The 21079-nt window shown below is 36.6% G+C and overlaps 1 protein-coding gene across 50 annotated transcripts in view; it reads left to right on the top strand.

The window, feature by feature from the left end:
- Positions 1 to 21079, top strand: part of ABI3BP (ABI family member 3 binding protein) — a 293296-nt gene that overhangs the window by 179848 nt on the left and 92369 nt on the right. For 48 of the 50 annotated variants that reach the window (XM_060416671.1, XM_012188960.4, XM_060416802.1 and 45 more), the window contains 15 exons: positions 634 to 693; positions 1676 to 1771; positions 3105 to 3137; positions 3931 to 4017; positions 4961 to 5020; positions 7240 to 7299; positions 9913 to 9972; positions 10762 to 10848; positions 12127 to 12186; positions 13005 to 13088; positions 16104 to 16163; positions 16925 to 17008; positions 18597 to 18653; positions 19692 to 19751; positions 20422 to 20502. In XM_060416671.1, the coding sequence (XP_060272654.1) occupies positions 634 to 693; positions 1676 to 1771; positions 3105 to 3137; positions 3931 to 4017; positions 4961 to 5020; positions 7240 to 7299; positions 9913 to 9972; positions 10762 to 10848; positions 12127 to 12186; positions 13005 to 13088; positions 16104 to 16163; positions 16925 to 17008; positions 18597 to 18653; positions 19692 to 19751; positions 20422 to 20502 (1029 nt within the window). The remainder of the gene's footprint in view (positions 1 to 633; positions 694 to 1675; positions 1772 to 3104; positions 3138 to 3930; positions 4018 to 4960; positions 5021 to 7239; positions 7300 to 9912; positions 9973 to 10761; positions 10849 to 12126; positions 12187 to 13004; positions 13089 to 16103; positions 16164 to 16924; positions 17009 to 18596; positions 18654 to 19691; positions 19752 to 20421; positions 20503 to 21079) is intronic. The other 2 variants (XM_060416783.1, XM_012189014.4) reach the window with 1 other exon arrangement.

Genomic DNA, 21079 nt, shown 5'->3' with positions numbered 1-21079 from the left:
TCCAGACTTTTTTATTAATCATCTCTGTTCCTCACTTGAATAGTTATCTCCCAAGTATCCATTTGAAATAAAAGGATAAATAAGGACAAGTTGCAAGAAAGAGTATCACCTTTATTGTGGAGAAAAGGCATAAGCTTATCTTTTGCCTATGTGTCACAGATATCCAATAAACAGACTGATTAAGAACATTTTTAAAAATTCTCACTGCTGCCACTATTTCTCAAAAAAAGTTTAGTAATGGTGGTGAAAACTGTCAAATACTAACACAAGTTTTCATAATGATTTTTAAGAGTAATTTAAAAATACACAATTTAAAAATAAGTAATTTAAAAATTTTGTATCAGACGAAAGATTTTTTGGAGCCAAGTTTCCAATATAACTGTAATCATATAATTAAACCCCCCACAAAAAACACTTTTAATTGGCCTCATAGAGAAGCAAAGTGTAAAGGGGTACAGTTATTTGTGAGATAAATGGGTACCAGAGTTCAGCTAGTTATTACAGAAAAAAATACTGTTTTTCATAAATTCTTTTTAAACATTATAGGGTTAAAAGGATTCATTTTCAAGATAATTTTCTTTCTTTTCCCACATTTCTTAAATCTCCATTGTTTATTGAATTGCTTTTGGTCAGTTCCTGCCACAGACATTGAACCTGTAACTCTGAGAACTGAGGCTCCTCGGACAACATTAGGTAATGATCTTTTGTATCTTTTAAGCAAGAACATTTCTGCTCATTGCCCACTCTATTCCATTATCATCTTGGTCAAAGGGTTTTCTCTTTTACAAGATTCTTTCATCATCCTCTTTTGTCACTCAACTATATTCTTCATTTTGAATGTATTGAAGATGTTTAAAATCGGTCACTTGGTTAGAATATAAGTCTGTATGAAGCTATCACCCATATTATCCAGCTTTCCTAAAACTTTACAAAGCCTGTGGTTCTGCTGGATTCCAAATACAGTTAGGAGTCTCTTCCCTATAAACAGGGCTCCCCAGGTGGCTCAGTGGTAAAGAATTTGCCTGCCAATGCAGCAGATGCAGGATACACGGGTTCAGTCCCTGAGTCGGGAGGATCCCCTGGAGAAGGAAATGGCACCCACTCCAATATTCTTGCCTGGACAGAGGAGTCTGGCAGGCTTCAGTCCATGGTGTCACAAAGAGTCGAGCATGACTGAGCATGCGTGCCTTATAAACATCAGATGTAATTCTATGGCCAGCAATGGAAAGTTGTTTTAAGATATGGTATATATGCCTAAACCAAGTAATTTCTAAGTATAATCCAAATTAATTTCTAAACCAACTAATTTCTAAATATAACACAAAGCAGGAGAGTCTGGGCCCCTCTTTAATGTGATATAGAAAGTTATATTTCTGATTTCCCTTGGATCAGAGTCCTTTTTAAAAATTTGGTACCAGCAATAATAGTAAAGTTTTCAGATAATTAAAATAAGGTTATATGTTCTTTCTCAAAAGAACTGTCAGCAGACACCCCCACAAGTTTTTTTGCGTGTAGATGAAAAAATTTCAAACCAGAGATACTGGTTTGAAACCAGTCTCAAACCAAATTTCTCAAGACTCAAGAAAATCTAGCACAATTTTAGAAAACCTACAGCCATGAGTAATCCTTTTTCTCTGAAGTCATAAGACAGCATTAACCAGTTTCTTCTCTTCAGCTCCAAAAACATCACAAAAACCAAGAAAACGTCGCCCACGTCCACGTCCCAAACATAAAACCACGCCAAGACCCGAGACACCTCAGACCAAACTAGGTAAATATGTGGTTCCTGGTGCCTATGGACCCCTGTTAGATGTGGTATTGTGGTAGGAGTGTAATTATTTGCTGCCTAGTAACCCTGGGATCCTTCAGGATGGTGTCCAAGTTACAAATATTCTAGTCAGGATGAGTTACTTCCTCATACTTCTTAGGACCTTCTTGGTACCTTGTATTTTATTTGTTTCTCTCACCATTCAATTACATTTTCTCTTTGACTCTGGCTCAGCAAAAACTTACCTAGTTGATTATCTAACCTATTTAGTCCAGTTAAACTCTTATTTGATGAACCACCACGTTAGCATTGTGAGGAATAGTTTAGGAAAAACAAATGACTTGGTTTCATTGAGTGAGGATGTTGCTCTTGTGTGAAATTGTTCATAAATGGGTAGAAAGGAATAGGGGCAAAGCAACTTACTTACTGAGTTTTATCAACTGTTAGACACAGTTTATTCTTAGAGAAGTGAAAGATCCATGGGCTGATGAGTGTAATGTGGACCTTGAAATGTGTATAGTTTGTAGATTTGTTGGAGGAATGGGGAGGAATGCCATAAACAGAAGAAAGAAGGTACCATATTTGTGGGTGACAACAGAAAGATAGGACTACAGGAGAACTTGATTGTGAGAAAGGAGGAAAGCAATGTTTACTTGGCTGGTGCTCAGAAACTGTGGACAGCGATGCTACTGTTTAGTGGGTCCATGAAGAGGACCTTGAATGCCTGACTTCAGTGACTGGATTTGAGCTACTTAACTGCAGGATACGCTCCTATCCTCCCTGGGTCAGCTCTTTTCTGTCCTGATAGCAGAGAGATGCACTGACATGTTTTTCAGACTGAATGACCCTTGTATCTTGTTCTTTTATAGGCCTTTGTTTGGACAGAGGTCTTGGCCTTTTTCCAAAGTAGACTTTCAACAAAAAAGAGCCTTACCTATTTTGATTATTCATTACCAATATATCAACAATTGCATGTATCATGACATAGATTCTAATTGTTTGTTTTCCAATATATAGTGTTTAAAATTATACTTTCACATTATTTTCTCATAATTGCTAACCATAATGTTGTTAGGCAGATACCTAAAGATTTCTCTAAGCAGAGTCTTCTACTGTATTGTAAGGTAATATAAAAGCAACACTTGTAGGTAACTATATGAAGATTTTATAACATCATGTACCTTTGTACCCTCACCTCAGAACTTTAAAAATTTTGCTTTCTGGCAGTAGAACCGATGCTACTCTAGTAAAGTTCATTTTCAAGAGAGCTTGGTGACTTTTCTTATGCATTTAACATTTCTTTTATTATTATTATTTTGATCATTTCTTGCTACAGACTTTGAACCTATTACTCCTGGGACATCTTTAGGTAATGATCCTTTATACCCTTCAGGATGTGTTTTCTTTACTCAATTTCATACTTATCTGTGGTGCTATACAGATGATGATGTCGTAATTTGTCATCATCTTATTGCTGTATTCACCTTAAACTAGAAAAGGCCTTCTTTCTAACATTAATGTGTATAAGCTTTGAGACAGCTATTGACTCCATCTCCCAGCTTGTAATTGCATCACATCAATCTGAGTCTCTGTTTACACTGTGCTGTTTGTTAGAACTGGGGTCCAAATGTGATTTTCCATGTAGCCTTTATTTAGACCACCAACAGAGTGTCAATTATTATACCATGAAGTTTCTTTAAGCATTTTACTTTCTATAGTTCAAGATTTACATGATTTTTGTTTTATTTTATTAATGTTTCATCTAATTTTGTGTCATTATTCTAATAAATTATCAAGTGGAAAACTTGCCCAAACCTACTTGTTTTAAATTATAAGAGGATAGTACAGGATGGTTTGAACTTCTTGCAAACCATCACAGTTTAGCAAGATTTCTCATTAGAGATGGTTTCAAGGAAATGATAATTCCTCATCTTCATTTCTTAAACATAACTGTTATATAATTTTTAATCTCTAGAGAATTCTCAGTTATAAAAGAAAACCTGTTATTCTGTTAAAGGAGAAAATTTCAAACTAAAGTAACAAAGTTTTCTCCACTCCAAGAAACTGGTAAATTTTAGAAAGCCTAGAACCTGGTTATATCATTCTATTCAGGGTTAATGGAGCCATCAGCACTATATTAATCCTAGATTTTCTTCCTTCAGCTCCAACAACAACAACAAAGAGACCCCGTGTTCCACGTCCCAAACCTAAAACCACGCCCCATCCAGAAGCACCTCAGACTAAACTGGGTAAATATGTGATTTCTGGTTTAAGGAGTCCAAACATTCTATCCCAGTTGGAACCCTGAATTCTGTGCACATAATTGGTACATGTCTTACACATCTCTGAAGAGTGGAAGCTACTCTTATTATTAATCCCTTCCACGTCCCGGTAACCGTATTAGCAACTGTGAGACACATCAGAAGTAGTAATTCTGTTTTATTTCCCAATTATTTTGTAAACAAAAGCTGTTCCTACATAAAAAGATAGAAAATAACATAAGGCAGTGTGTATAAAATAATTTCTCAAATAGTACAAATGCTATATGCTAGAAATGTAAATATTTGGAACAGAAAGAGATCCAGAATAATTAGGGGAAACAGCAGAACAGAATTTGGATGAGTGGAAGGTTGAGCAGACAAAGGCTGAAAACAGGAAATGTGCTGAATGAAGCTGGTGACTAGATAGAAGGTGACTTATTCATACATTCCCTTGACTGTATCCATAGAATGAACTAAAGGGGACTAGGATGTCTACTCGAGAGCTTAAATTTGATCCAGTGGGCTTCAGTGATCCCTATTTCTACACAGGACCATGCTTTTTCTGTTCTTAGAACTGAAGATAACCTAATTTAATATGGGATCACAAGCTGAGAGGTTGTTCCTTTGTTTATTAAATGCCACTGTTTTCATTAAGGACTTAGTCTCTTAGGGGGTATGGTCTCAGCTTCTTTATGACTGTCTGTTCTGTGTGTGGTGGACAGACCCTGGTGTGACCCCCTATTCCACATTGCCTCCACCTCTCACCTCCCACCCCTATAACTCCTGCCTTTTATGTTAACTTTCTGTGTAATCCATCCTTTCCCTCTCTCTCCCCACTTCAAAGCATTGTTTTTACTGGTAAAAGATTAACTTTCTGACATTTCATGCATTTACAAAAATCTCTTTGATTTCTTTTATTATTTTTGATCAGTTCCTGCCACAATCCCTGAACCAGTCAGTCTTAGGACCGAAGCTCCAGGAACAATAGTAGGTAATGATCCACTATGTCCATCAGCATCTGCTTCTGCTCATTTGAAGCCCATTTCATCACCATCATAACCTCAGCTTCTCCTGCTTCACAAGACTCTTGTCATTCTCTATTGTCATTCAATTATTTCTTAATATATTGGAGTCTTAAAACAATTCATTTGTTACTGAGACAGTCAAGTATGAACTTAGCTTAGTATATATATGCTTAAGGCAATGGGTTTGAATTTGTAGCATCTCATCCCCATGTAACCTTTTAATCACATTCTGTGTTACTGAGTTTCAAACACGATCAGTGGGGTTGCAAGTAGGGTGTCTGTCTTTGATCCAAGCAAGTACATTGTCACAACTGTTATGGTGTGATGTAATTCTTGCCCAGATCTAAATTTTTACATTTTTACCACCTGTGTGATTTTGTGTTGTCATTTTAGGCAATGATATGGCCTTTTTTTCAGTAAGGAGTGAAATAGAAAATATACCCAAGGCCAGTAAATTGAAATTATGTGTCCCATCATTAGTATAAAGTCACCCTACCCCTCTCCCACCATCACCATAATACAGTAGGTTTTTGGAACTTTTTTTTCATTTAGAAATCACTTTTGAGGATCTCCTTGATATATCAATGAATATTTCTATGTGATTTTTGTTTTTCATAGTAATATAATTGATAAATAGAGGCAATAATCAAAATAGTGACAAATATTTCAAAATCAAAAGAAAAATTTCCTGAAACTCAAGAAATTATAGCAAGTATAATCCTATCCATAGCTTCTGGAACTCAACCACTCTATTAACCTAAAGTTTTCTTCCTTTATTTCCCAAAGTGCCTCAATGAATTCATCATCCCCATCCCAAATCTAAACCACACTGAGTCCTGAAGCACCTCAGGACTCAGGGAAATGTGTAGATTCTGGTTGAGGAATCCTGGAGCCCATCCCTGTGGAGTCTAGAGAAAGTGAAGGGGCAAGTTGGGATCAGCAGCTGCTTTCACCCCACAGTAGGCAAGCGGAGCATAGCTGGATGGGTCTTAGGTGGTAGCTGAATCCCTTCCTCTTTGTGAATTAGAATCTTCTCTCTAAATGTCTGTTTCATTGGCTTATCATTCGATGCTATTCATCCTTTATATATTGAATGTGTGTAGTGGACTGAAACAGCTGTGCAACAAACATATACTTGGGCAAATAGATTATTTCTTGGTAACTGTCTAGCTTGTATACGTCATAGTACAGATCCAGGCAGGAGTTGATAGTATTTTCTATAAAGAACAACTTAGTAAATACTGGGGGCTTTGTGGCCCCAGTAGTCTCTGATATCTATTTTCCTTTTTCTTACAACCACTTAAAAATGGAAACTGGCTGTATGAAAGCAAGCTATGGGCAAGATTTGGCCTATGGGCCATAGTTTGTCAACGTGTAATTTAAAGAAACAATCAGAGTGGACCAGAGTAGTTAAGAAGGCCTTGAACACTCAAAACTGTTACAGATTTGGATAACTAGGGAGCAGGGAATGAAGAGGTTCAGAAAGCAGGATGTGTAGAGACCAGTGAGAGGATACAGAGGCTTCTTTGTCAGGCTTCTAAGTGCTGATCAGAACATTATACTGAAGCTGCTGTTATACTGAATGGGCTCATAGGGGCAGTTGAAAGGGTTTTTCACTGCTGGGCTTAGGAATTTGAGTTTCATGTAGGAATAATCAGTATGGGAGGCTTTCCCCAGGCACATGACAAAAGGATACAGCTAAATCACAGACTGAATGGCTGCCCTTTATCTTGCTCTCTTAAGTACTCCAGGTAGGCAAAGCTTGTGCTTTCTTTCCAAAGATCAGTTTTAGCAAGATGGGTATGGTCTACTTTGGTACCTAGACTGGGATCACCACAAAATGAGAAATTTCACAGGCACTTTTCAGGGACAGTTATCTGATTACAAAGACAAACCTTCCTGAGTGATAAACTGGTACCTGAGTGCTGGGAAAGATTGAAGGCAGGAGAAGAAGGGGACAACAGAGGATGAGATGGTTGGATGGCATCACCGACTCAACGGACATGAGTTTGGCTGAACTCCGGGAGTTGGTGATGGACAGGAAGGCCTGGCATGGTACAGTCCATGTGGTCACAAAGAGTCGGACTCAACAGAGTGACTGAAATGAACTGAGTGCAGATAAATCATATCCCTGTGAGACTGTATAAATGTTTAACATTTCTTTTTTATTGTTATTTTTGGTCAGTTCCTGCTATAGTCTTTGAACCAGTTACTCCTATAAAAGAGGCTCCGGAGACAGCATTCGGTAAATGCCACTTTCTGACCTTTAGCAAGAGCTTTCCCTACTCATTGTCAAACTTCTGCTCATTCCACTCTGTTGCCATTTAGTTACATTCTTTATCTTGTGAGAAAAACATGCATAAAACAAGTTACCTCTGGTTCTAAAGAGAGCCATGCCTGGATCAGTTTATGTCTTTAGCTCAACCAGAGTTCTCTGTTAAGGTAAATTTCATGTATTTATTAGAGTATCTGATCCTGATCTATCTAACCAGGTTGTAACACAGAAGTTCCTTTATACATCCTTTGTACACCTGCCTTTTTATCTGCTTGTTTTGTTGTTGTTATTGTTTTAACATTTGTGTGATATGTTTGTAGTGAATTGTCTACCAGGTAACGTGATCAAGGCTAATAAGTTTAAATAGTAAGCCTCATCCTTAAGTTGAATCTGACTCCCCCTTACTCTCCAACATAGTTTAGAAATGACTCAATCTTTTTAATGCAATCTAGGAGAATGTGTTTAAAATACATATCTTGACTATCTGAATTATTACCTTCATTTTATGTATCAGCTTTTTCCCCAAAGTATCATCAATAACAAAGGAAGATATACTCATAGTCAGGGCGAAATTTTCACCCTAGACAGATCCATTTCTTGAAACTGACGAAAATCTATCAAGCTTTGGAAAACTTGAAGGTTTTTTCAAAAACCTGTGATTTTCAGAAGCATAAGCTTTAAAGTGCCAAGTTTATCTTTTTCTACTTCCCAAAACATCCCAATAGACACATCATTCACGGTACAAACTTAAAACTACTTCATGTCCAGATACAGTGGAGTTTATACCAGACAAAAGCAAAACAAAAGGGTTCTTGACTTAAGGAGTGAAAATGGAAACCTGTTTACCTCCTAGTAAGGAAACCATGAAGAGTCCTGGTGCCTTCAGAGCTGGCGAGGGGTTCTGGTTTGGAAAGATACATAATCTTCTCTCCAAGTCTGGGTAGTAAGAGGTTTGCTTCTCAGTCTGCAAGCTAGTTAAGCACAAGCATTTTTCCTATGTGAACATCCTAGAGAATGAGAGCAGTGCAGAGTGTTTTTGCAAATTCAAGATTTTTCTTAGGTACACAAACATTAAGTATAGATTTGTTATAGCGAGGCTTTTTTAATGGGCAGTGTGTAATCCAAAATGGGTACTTTGCATCTATAGCTCTTCCCTAGTTGTTGGTGGAGGGAACCCAAATTCTTTCATCACATACTTACATGGCAGACTTTTAAAAAGTTAAAAATCAACGTGGGCTTCAGTAGAGCAGAGAAGGAGTTTGGGTCTTGATGTCACATTAGAATTTGCACAGTGGGTAAGTGAGAGTGAACAAAGATGGGAAAAAGGATATGCATAGAGGCAACCAGAGGGAGCAAAGATCCTGCTTTCTCTATGTGACAAATAAAGCATTTTTGTTGGGGATGATGCACTTGAACACCATGTGAGGCTGGCTAAGACTAGTATTGTTCTTAATGAGCATCATAATATCTCTTCTTTCCACACTTGGATAGTTTTCCCTGTGCTGAGAGTGGACAGGTGCTTTACTGGATCCATGGGCTAAGCGGCTTCCCCTTATCTAGTCTTCTTCTTTGGACAGAAGTCACAAGATCTTTCCAGAACTGAGTTCTCAGCAATATTATCAAAGCCATTTTGGGCTATCTGTGTAATGGTTTCTTGGTTACTTAGGAACTTTTTCTGCAACCATAATTTGATAACATAGACAGTTTCTTTATTCAGCATACACAAAAGTACAGGTTAGTTTTTCACATGCTTTTTGAGGGTTGTTAGAAACATATTTTATTGGAGAAGGAAATGGCAACCCACTCCAGTATTCTTGCCTGGAGAATCCCAGGGACGGAGGAGCCTGTTGGGTGCCGTCTATGGGATCGCACAGAGTCGGACACAACTGATGCAACTTAGCAGCAGCTTAGCAGAAACATATTTACTAAATACCTAAGAACGTCCTAAAGTCTACCAGAGCAGACACAGATAATCAAGCACTAATTACAAGAACTGTTTCCCTCTTGTGCTGCTAAACAGAGACCAAAGGTAATGGCTATCTCATGAGATGAAGAAGTCCCTAACTACAGTTTGGCCAAGTGTGAGCACAACAATTGATTTCCCTTTCTGTTAGTCTGCTGGGGCTGCCATAACAAAAAACCACAGACTGGGTGGCTTAGACAGCAGCTCTTGAGGCTGGAAGTCTAAAGTCAAGGCATCAGCGGGTTTAATATGTCCCAGAGCCTTTCTCCTTTCTTGTGTCTTCATGTGGCCATCTCTGCGTGTGAAGGCTTCCCTGCGTCTCTCCCTCTTCTTATACGGACAGCAGTCCTTCTGGCTTCTGGTCCCATTCTTATGACCTCATTTAAGCTTAACTGCATCTTTAAAGGCCCCAGCTCCAAACATAGTCACACTGGGATTTAGGACCTCAACATATGAATCTTGAGGGGATACCATTCAGTCCATAACACCCTTCATTCAGAAATTTTTAAAACTATTCTAGAGATAGTATTACACTGACAAGATTCATTTTGGCATGCATGTTGTAGCTATTCATACTTTATTTTTAAAAAACCACAAACCTCTCTTGTTTATTACTTCAGTTCCTGTTACAGACCTTGAACCTGTTACTTTTACAACGGAGACATCTGGGACCACACTAGGTAATGACGCTGTGCCATTCCCCGGTGGTGGTGTTGCTCCTTGTGCGGTCCTTTCAGCCTCCATCCCCATCACGTGCTCTTCTTCTTTCACAAAATGACGTCATCATCCTCCACTGCAGTTCAGTCACTTCCTTCATCTGCAGAGTGCTGTAGCCTCCTTAAAAAAGTGTCCTGTTGTTTTTATGAGAGCAGGCGTGTGCTTAGTTCAAGAGATCTACCTGCCGTGTGGTGCATCTGAAATTATCACATGGATTTGTGCTTTGTTGAGCAGTGTTCTCTGTTAAAGCTGAGTTGCAAACAAATTTGGATCTCTTTTTTCTCCAGGCTGATGAGCAATAACAACTACTCTTAAGTTTCTTTGCACATCTTCTACATTTCTAGATTTTTTTAAAAAAAACTATTTGCATGGTATGTTTGCTTCTTCATTGATGTTTTAAGTAATGCTGTGTTTTATTACCAATTTGACAAATAGGAAGTTTTCCAAATCTGAAATTTTAATTGTAAACCTTTTCCTTAGTGTGAGCCTAACCTCCCCTTCCCTTGCACCAGAATTGAGTCTTCCTTCTCATTTTTCCCTCAGAGAGGAACTAATGTGAGTATCTGATTACAAGTGCTAATTTTCATGCCTTGAATAAGTAACTTGACCCTCAAAGATGCGTTGGCATAAAAAGAGTGAAAGTTTTAGACTACAGTTTCATAGAACTTTTAAAAATCCAACAGGTTTTGGCAAAACCTATCCTCAGTACCCAGAGCATAAGATGTAGAATAACAAGTCTTTTCTTTCTTTAGCTACTACCAAAACATCACAAAGACCTCGTCGTCCACGTCCCAGACCTAAAACCACACGAGGCCCTCAAGTACCTCAGACAAAACTGGGTAAATGTGCAATTTGTTGGTTTAAGGGTGAGCCCTAGTAGGCTGTCCCAGTGGGGACCCAAAGCTCTTACTCTAAGTGTGAAGTTATGAGATAGCATTAGTAATATTTCCTCTACCAGGTGTCGAGGAGAACATGACTGTATAAGACACAGTTGGTGCCAGAATACCAATTCTTTCTATGTGAGAGTCATCTTTGATACACATTTAGTAAGTTTTTCACTATAAAATTCCACTCAGATCTTAAAGATAAAACTTCTTTAGCAAAGCCAATATATTCCATTCACGTAAATAAACAAATTGAAAGTAGCTTGCGAATTCCTGGATCAATATCAGCAACTGTGGGTGATATGCAACCTGTGGGAGACTTATTTTACTTCTAAAACGGTAAAGTTGAGCATAAGTTTTCATGAGACAAAGGAGAAAATCAAGGTAGACTGGACTTGGCCCTTGGCCCTTAAGGTTTGGGCCCACTACAGGATTTGTATATGTGGAGGGAAACATGAGCCAAGACGGAAGGACCAGGCATGTGGTGGAGGTGGGGTGGGGAGTTGCCTAGAACAGACTGTCCTACTTCTTAGTGGTCCAAACATGGCTACTGATGATGCTACATTAGGCTGGATCCATCCAGCCAATTGAAAGAGGATTTTGAGAACTTGATTCAGGAGTTTAGATTTGAAAGATGTCAACAGTCTTTGATTTCCATTTTTTTCCGGGCTTAGGCCAGGAATATGCTCTACTGAATATTACAGACTGAGTGACCACTTTATCCTGCTCTTTTATGTGTCATGATTTGAACAGAGATCTCTGACTCTTTCCATACCTGAGCTCTTGGCAGGACCAACACCATCCACTTCCATGATTAGTTTTTATATCTACTTCAAATGTACACACTATCTATTATATCCATGTTAACCTAAACATAGGACGTGCTCCTTTTCAGCTTCCATTGAAGTACAGGTTGTTTTTTTTTTTTTTTTTTTTGTCTCATTGTATATTAGGTAAATGCCTGAAAATATTTTCCAGTGCAGAGTTTTCCAGATTGGTTAGAATCCATTAGTTAAAACCTAGGAGAATTTCACGTTGACTCAAGATAGTTTAAGGCTAAGCCTAAGACTGACCGTAACTATTGCTTGGCCAAAGAACAGTCATCTGCTCTTTGTTATTTTTTGTTTGTTTGTGGAAGGAATGATACACAAGCAAATCTTGTTGGGGTGCAAATATTCTAACTTTTCATATATTTTTAAATCTCTTTGCTCTACTGTATTATTTTTTGGTCAGTTCCTGCTACAACGCTTGAACCTGTCACTCTTAGAACAGAGGCCCCCGGACCAACATTAGGTAATGATGCACTGTGTTTTCAACAAGCCTTATCCTGCTTATTGTTGGGCTCAGAGTTTCATCTTGCTCCACGTGACAGTAGTTTTATTCTTTGTGGCCATTTATCTACATTCTTCTTAAAATTATGAAAACTCTTAAATTATCAGTTGTTTTTAATAGAATTAGCCATAGGTGAGCCTACTTTAAGATATTTGCTGGGTAACCTGTTTGAAATTGTGTCATTCTGTGTTTTGTTCAAGCAGTGCTTGTGATAAAAACCGGTTTTCAAACACATCACAGATCTGTTTCTTGTCTAGACAGATAAAGCCATCAATAACTACTCTCACAGGGCCAAGAGGATCCGTACTTGTACATCTACATTTCTGCCCTTTTTCCATTTCCTTAGTATTTTGTTGTTTTGTTTCTATTTAGGTAGTAATGTGTTCTTATTTTAATAGTTGCATAGAAAATGTACCAGAGATTGCAATATTAAATTATAAAGCTCACATTTAGTTTGACTGTCCTTCATTATCTATTGAAATTTAGCAACAGTCCTTAACCTTTTTGTTGCCCAAGCACACTGCTCTATGAGAGTTTGATTATAATTACTAATCTTTATTTCTTATATTAAAATTGATTTTTGTCTTCAAAAAATCTTCTATGATAAAAGAAGATAGAAAAGGAATTTATGTATGTGACAAAAATCTCAAACTAAAAAGGTAAATATTTAATAATATCAAATAAGATGTAGAAAATCTAGAGTCATGTTTTTGCTTCCCATAGGTTCCAGAACCCTGGGTAATGTTGTTATGTAATAACCCAAGAATTTCTTCCTTCAGCTTCTAAAACATCACAACAGACAATTCATCCCCATCCCAGACCAAAAACCACACCAAGTGCTGAAGCACCTGAGTCCAAACCAGGTAAAAGTTTCCCTGGCTTAGAGTTCCAACAACCTAACCCAACAGGGTGATGGGTAATCTTAGTTGTTGGGAGTAACCAGTATGCCCCCAGAGACTAAAGATACAACTCATATTGAGTTGCAGTTCCTACTGTAGAGTTGGTGAGAAAAGCACAGTAGGGGGAGATTTGTAGGGCAGCCGAATGCCTCATACTTCCTCTGTAAAGATCTCTGTTGCTGTACACTTTATTAACTTCCACTTATCTTTTGAAAATAAAGCTTCTCTAGAAAAATTAGGCATATTCAGTTCAAATTGATAAACATTAAGTGCCTTCAGTAGCCTCCAAAGGTGCTATTGTATCAGATGTGGAAGAGGTGTTTTAATCCTAAAACCTGCAAGACAGTTAAAAACAAAAGCCTTTCCTTGGTAAATAAAATAGAAGCTGGCAATATACACATCTATGAAAATATACGATTGATATTTGTGTGCTATCAACAAGATGTGCTAGGTATATAAATCTTCGGGGCAGGGAAAGATAAGTTTAGAAAGAATGAAGCCTTACTTATTTGACTAAGTATAAACATAATGCTAGATTTCTGATTTATATTCACTTAAAACTTTGATATAGCTCCATTTACTCTGGAATCTAGTATTACTACTAGGTTACTGCTTAAAGTCTAGAGCGCTTATTGTTTTGTGATCTAAAAACATTTGAGGCTTGAAACTTCTAATCCAATTCTGAGAATATAAAGAAATACTATGATACTATGTTGTTTAAAAAAAAACAGGAAATTAATTTGTGATGCAATATTATTAACTAAAGTACAGATTTTGTTCCAGTTTCACAGAATTTTATGCTAGGGTCCAATATTTGTTTTCATACCTTATTCAGCTTTCCACATTGTATTTAGTTGCACTGAGCAGCTTCAGCTGCATGGAACAAATTCTGATAAATTCTCTTTTCATTTTTATTCTGTTAAAAATGTTTTCTACTTTTCCTTGTTATGGCTTCTTAGATACAGCCATCATTTTTAAGTGAACATTTAATTTCCAAATATTTGGAATTTTTAAAGTATGTTTAATATAAATTTCTCATTTTGATATTAATTTTTTATTTAAATGCATTCTTCTCTGCAAAAATATAAAATGTGATGACACTTCTTGCCTTGAGCTTAACAATCATATTGATATATATGTACATACAGTAGCAATTATTATATGTGTATATTATGAAAGAAAGAAAGTGAAGTCACTCAGTCATGCCCAACTCTTTGAGACCCCATGGACTATAGCCTGCCAGGCTCCTCTGTCCATGGAATTCTACAGGCAAGAATACTGGAGTGGGTTGCCATTTCCTTTTCCAGAGGATCTTTCTGACCCAGGGATTGAACCCAGGTCTCCCACATAATATGTATATATTATAAATAATTTTAAATACATATATAGTCAATGTTATAAAGTTTTTCATGTCAGTTTCTATCATTTATATTATCTGTATTATATTTGTTTATATATATTATATATTATCTATAAATATTTGTTTTCTTACAGTTCTTTTTATTATGAAAATAGCAAATATAGGAAAAAATGCATGAATCATATGCATTTACTAATGATTATAAAAGTCATATGTGCAATTTAATAAATAATTAAAATAGAAAAAGTAAAAACAAGAGGTAACCTTTTTGTTTTAAGAAAGCATTCATTAGAGAGGAAAAAAGAACAACAGAAAGGAGGGTCAAAGACAAGAAAGTAAAACGGTACATGATAGGAAAATTCAAATGTCTGTAATGACCAAGTGTATATTGTAAACGAGCAAAAAGGACTAAAAATGAGACGCTATAGAGGAGTAGAGACTGGGGCAAACAGGAAAATTCCTTCCACATCCACACAGTTCAGCTATGGCTTAGTTTTGCTAATTATTGCCATGCAGACTATTTTCAGACTTTCCAAATTTTTTAGGGTGTTTCCAAAGTTTTAGTTTTTTCAGTAAAATATCCCATTTTCAAAGACCAAATAGGTCAGGCAAAGCACTTTTACTCATCAGATTTAGACTGTGCACTGTTGATGTGTAACTATCTCATTCTTGTTACAAATGAAATTTAGGGACTTGTGATTGTGGAAAACAGCGATTACACTGTGAGCTGAAGGTTGAAATCTGATTGTGGGGAACTTCATATTAAAAGCCTTAGCTATTTTCCTCTGCGGTTTACAGAGAGGTTAATAAAAGATTTATGTGGATTGAAAAATTATATAAAAATTTATTTTAGTTATTCCAAAATTTACTCTGGTTTTGAAAGTTTCCAAGCAGTCACTGTTTCTTCTCTATTGGACAAAGAAAAAGATTTTCTCAGTATTGCTGATTTTGTGGGATAACAATAGTTCAGGGGCATTGACAATGAAAGCTGGAATGTGCCCAAAATAAATAAAGAAAGAAAGTGGAGCCTTGAAATCATTGTGGGACATAGATGAGTAGAAAGATGGAAACGAATAAAATCAGAAAGAGTGGATATAAGTAGAGACCAACCAAAGGACAAAGTCTAACTGTAATATAATACAAAGGATATCTGATTTCAAGGTGGTACTCAAAGCTTTTCTAAATCTTGATTGGTCCATGTCAGACTCCCAAGGTGGAGATCGTTAGGCACCTGATAAAGCCATTGAGATCTGATCAAGTATCAACAAGTTCCTCTTTGTTCATGAAGACATGTTCTTTCTTTGCTTAACATGGAGAGATACCCAATCTGATTCATCATGCTGAGGCCTCAGTCTCTTTCCAAAGATAGGTCCTTACCAATACCCAAACATCCTACGTTGGCTTATTAATTTAGAGTCAGATAATAAAAGGAGGAATAAGGGAATAGGTACCTGACTTAGGTACAGCCAATTATTAGAAAACCGATTGTTTACCCTTCTAGTTTAAGAGTTTTTAAAACTTGTCATGTTATACTAGTAAGATCCTTTTTGCAGTAAACATTTTAAGTTTCCTTTTACTTAAAACAATCATTTGGTTTATTTTTTAATACTTTTGGTCAGTTCCTACTGCAGACTTTGAACCTGTTACATTCAGAACTGATGCTTGGGTAACAACAAAAGGTAATAACACGTGATCCTCAGTAAGTGCGTTTGCTTCTCATTGTCAAACTCATTCCATCAACATCACAGCTACAGGTTCTTTTGCTTCATAAAGCTATATCATCATCCTCTGTTATCATGCCATGATATTCTTCATCCTAAAAGTACTGAAGACTCTGACTCTTAAGACAAGTTATCCCTTGTTTCTAAGAGAGCTATGCATGAACCTAACTCAGATCAATTGTTATACATGTAACCATCTGAAATTGTTCTTGCCATTGCATATGTTTTTAACCAATGTTTTGTTTAAGTTGAGTTTAAAAAGCAATTCTTGTAACCCTAACAGAAGTTAGAAATGGGGGTTCTTTGTGGATCTAAAGGTCTTTTTTTTTTAAGCTGTCTATATGATATTTGTTAACTGAAAAGTTAATGACATGGTCTTATTTTAGGAAACCATAGAAGAGTTTGTACCATTACCACCACCATAATATTTTACCAATCATTCTTGTCCTTTTTAATTCAAAAGAGAGTTCTTTGAATGATTCTTCTTTTTAAATGAATAACTTACTTTCATATATGACTTACTCCCAGTAAACTTCCACATGTTAAAAAAAAATACTATTATAATAAGGGTGAAAGCTTCAAATTAAAAAGTTTAAGAGACGCACTTCCTAAAATATGAGGAAATCTAGTAAGTTTTAGGAAATCTGGAGACGTGTGTTCTGCTACCCGTAGCTGCTGAGCTACGAACTCTGAAATAACTGAAGGTTTTCTTTCTTCAGCTCCTAAAACATCAAAACGGACCCGTCGTCCGCGTCCCAAACTTAAAACTACAACAACTCCTGAGGCACCTCAAACCAAACCGGGTAATTGTGGGTTTCTCATTAAAGGACTGAGTCTTTGCAGCTCTGGAGAGTCTGGGATTGATCCAGCAGTGAGAGGGGTAGCCCATGTGAGCCCTATGTGTGTAAAGGCGTGAAATGGCCTGCTGCTGCTTCCCCCTGTTGAGTTAGCAGAGGAAAATGTGATGAGGGGGTGGCAGGGACTCGTGCGATAGCTGAGTATTCTGTCTTCTACATAAGGATCTACTCTTTTATGTACTATGTACTTTATTTGCATTTTCTTATTCCATTCCATTCTTCACCTAAAGACAAAATGTCTTAAACCAATCTTTTTTTTTTGGTTCAAGAAACAAACATGAAGTAACTTACCTGTCCCCACAGCCCATCAACAGTTGTGAGGATATCAGAGAAGGCAGCGACTTCTTACTTCTCAGTCTGGAGCAGAGTCAAATTCAGAACCCACCTCAGTGTGAAACACTAAAAGATTGAACCTAGGCAGTATGTCTGTGCGAACAGAGTTCTTTTATGGAGGGGTTCTAAACATCTCTCAGCTGAAAGAGAGAAAAGTCTGTGAAGGACAGAAGTAAGAAGTCTTAAAATCGTGGAGACTGACAGACAAAAAGAAAGGTGAAGAGACCAACCAGCGAGCACAGACTTCTCAGTGAAGGGAGGTTCTGCTTCTCAGTGGTAGTGAAGAGTACTGTGTTTGGAAGGGTCCATAAGAGCAGTTGAAGAAAGTCCTTGAAAGTATGACTCAGAAGTTTGGATCTGACCCAAAAAGTATCAGTGGTCTCTCTTGCAATGGTCTCTTCCCCTAGACAGGGTACAGCATTTTTGTGATTAGAACAGAGCATGTTAAGTGCTTTACTGGGCACCACACACTATTTGTTCTTATATCCTGATTTATTGAGTGCTTTTGCCTCAAATAAGGTCTCAGCCTACTTCCAAATGGGTGTTCTCAACAAGATCTGTATGCTTCACTTGGCTTAATTCTTTTCCATGTCTGTAAATACAAAATCTACTTATTGTATACATGCTTATATAGACATGCTATTGTCTTCCAATTTTATTGAGAGAAAATTGACATACAGTACTGTATAAGTTTAAGGCATACAGCGTAGTGATTTGACTTCCATGTGTCATGAAATGATCCCCACAGCAGCTTTAGTTGTTTAGTTTAATCCATCACCTCATATAGAGAGATGAAAGCAGTAGAAAAACATTTTTCCTTGTGATGAGAACTTAGACATATTGTTTTCTTAAAGCTTCCACAGAAAAGTCAACAGTTGTCAGAACAGTTACCTAAGTATATATTTGGTAAAATGGTTAGATAATTTTCCTAGATCAGTGTTCTACAGTGATTGGAATTAAGTACTTAGATACCTAGGAGAAACTCATGTTGACTTTATGAAGATATTTATCGGATTGTGTATTGCTATGATTGTCTCATAAAAGAATACCTACCTAGCCTTAGGTGATCAAATCATTAAATAAGAAGTATGTGATTTCAAAAAATTTTCAAATTGTTGTGTACCTACTGAAGCGATATTATACTGGTAAGATTTAATTTGCTGACTTTTCACAAGTGTTTGTTTCATTGTTTTTTGACTAGTTCCTACTACAGATCTTGAACCTGGTACTCTTAGAACTGAAGCTCCAGAAATCGTGGGTAATGAGCATGTGTGTCCTTCAAATGGTGCTCTTCCTGTTCATTGTCATACCATTATAGCCACAGGTTCTCTTGCATCTTAAAACCATTTCTAACCCCTCTGTTGTCATTCTATTCCAATCTTTATCTTGTAATTATGCTAAGCTCTATGTCCTCTGTTGACTCTAAGAGAACTGTGTATCTACTAATTTCAGGATGTCAGACTGCTGTGTATCTACTCAACATTGTCATGTGGTCATGCACATTTGTTTAAAGTGTTGACTATAAAGCTTTCTTTCAAATATGAATTCCCATTTATCTCTTATTCTTCTCATTTGTGTTTTCCTCATCAATTGTAGAAATGCCATGTTTTTTATTGTATTACTTTTTATTGAATTAGGATCTGTGTGATTGTACTGGTGAATCTGTTGTTTCAAGGAATAATGCTTTTAGATAATGGTCAAATTTTTGAACGTGCCTAAATCTTAAACGTTTAAATGATGGGCTTTTATGATAGAATAGGCTGATTCTTTCTCCTTATTTAACAGGGTTTAAGAGTTTCTTATCTTTTACTGAATGAAGAACCACTTTGAAATTTTGATGAGCATGCCCCATTTTTTACATTGATCCTTATACTTTTGAACATGTGAATTCATTATTATACCTATGATTATTGAAATAGGGAACAAAATAGACATTTATATGTCAGCTTGTATAGAAGTGCAAATAGGCTGATAAATGGTTTTTCCAATAGTTAGAAAAGTCTAACATGTTTATTATATTCATAAACGTGTAAAAAGCTCATCTAGCAAAGTCTTCCATACTAGCAAGGGTCAGATAACCAAACATCTAGAACTTCTTGTTGACCACAGTGATATTGAACAAAGTGCATAACCTGTCTTATGAGGTTAATGGATATTGGCCATAATTTGGTCAGATCTGCAAAGAACAATTATGGTCTCCTTTCTCTCTGTTCTGAAGCTTAAAAATTAGCTTCTGAAATTAGTCTTCAAGTACATTTTTTAAATCTCTTTGGTTTATTTTATTGTTTTTGGCTAGTTCTTCCTACCGTCATTGAACCTGTCACTCATACAACCAAGGCTCCAGAAACAACATTAGGTAATGATATTCTGTGTTTCACAGCAGTTTTTTCCTGCCCATTATCTACTCATTCTGTCATCATCATCCTCATCATCATCACATTATCATTAGCTTCTTAAGACTATCTTGTCATCCTCTGCTGTTCTGCAACTTGATTATCCTTCTCAATAAGAGTATTGAAGACTCTAAAAGAAGTTGCCTATTGTTTTAAAAGATATGCATAGGATTAGGTCAGAGTATTTTTCTACTGTGTAATCTTAACTGAATTTATATCATGTACTACTTTTGTCTAAATTGGGCTCATTTTTAAAGCTGAGCTTCAAATGCAGTCAGGAGTGTCTTATCTTCTCTAGATGAACTAAAACATAACAATGTGTAGTTCTGTGGCTTGGGGGAGTAGTTAAATTTCTTACTGTAAACTACCTATGGTTTGATGATAGTCCTTACCTTTTTTAAAGTTAGAGATTTATAGGACTCTTCACTTCTTGACTTAATTTTATGCGTAAATTTTACCGTAAGACTCTTTGTGATAAAATAATGAACAAAATAGGCAAAAACATTTGGATCTTAAAAATATATGCCTTAAATTTCAAGGAAACATATTTTAGAAACTCTAGAACCTTATTTCCAATACCACCTTCACTGGAATAATAATAATCCAATAATAATCCAATATTTCTTCCTTCAGCTTATAAAACAACACGAGTTCGTCGTCCACGTCCCAGACCTAAAACCACATCAAGCCCTGAAGCACCTCAGACCAAATTGGGTAAATGTGTTATTCCATGGTTTGAGGGGTAAACCCTAGCAGTGTGTCCATTGGGGTCCCAACGCAGTGCCTTTGATGGAAAGTAACAGACTTCATGTTCTCTAAGAGTTGAGGCATTAAAGTATGGTTAGCAGCTGCTTCCTGGATGAGTTCTTGGTCACTTTTATTTGTAGCAATACTGGCATAGTTACTTATGGTACATCTACAGTTAAACACACATGATCTATTATAGTACATAACCATAGGTTTTTTCCCAACTTCCAAGAAATACAACAAATTCCTTTCACATATTTTTAACATATATTGCCTAAACAGAATTTCTAATGCAAGCTTCCGTATTAGAATCAGAAAATCAAACACCTAGGCCAGTCTCATGTTCACTATACTAAGATTCATAGCAGAGTTCAAAGGTTGTACCTACTTTCCGTGATGAATTGCTACTAGCCTCAGAGACTAGTTGCTTTCTGTGAATTTACAAAAGTTAAAAAAATAGTTGTCATTTGAAACTGTTTTGAAAGAAAAATTAAGACTTTCTATGTGTGTGTTAAACTTTCTTGTGTTCCCCTTGTTGCTTTTG

Source organism: Ovis aries, chromosome 1, assembly GCF_016772045.2.
Source record: "Ovis aries strain OAR_USU_Benz2616 breed Rambouillet chromosome 1, ARS-UI_Ramb_v3.0, whole genome shotgun sequence".
Classification (NCBI taxonomy): Eukaryota; Metazoa; Chordata; class Mammalia; order Artiodactyla; family Bovidae; genus Ovis; species Ovis aries.
Note: the sequence above shows the minus strand (reverse complement) of the source record. Positions and strands in the feature narration are given on the sequence as shown.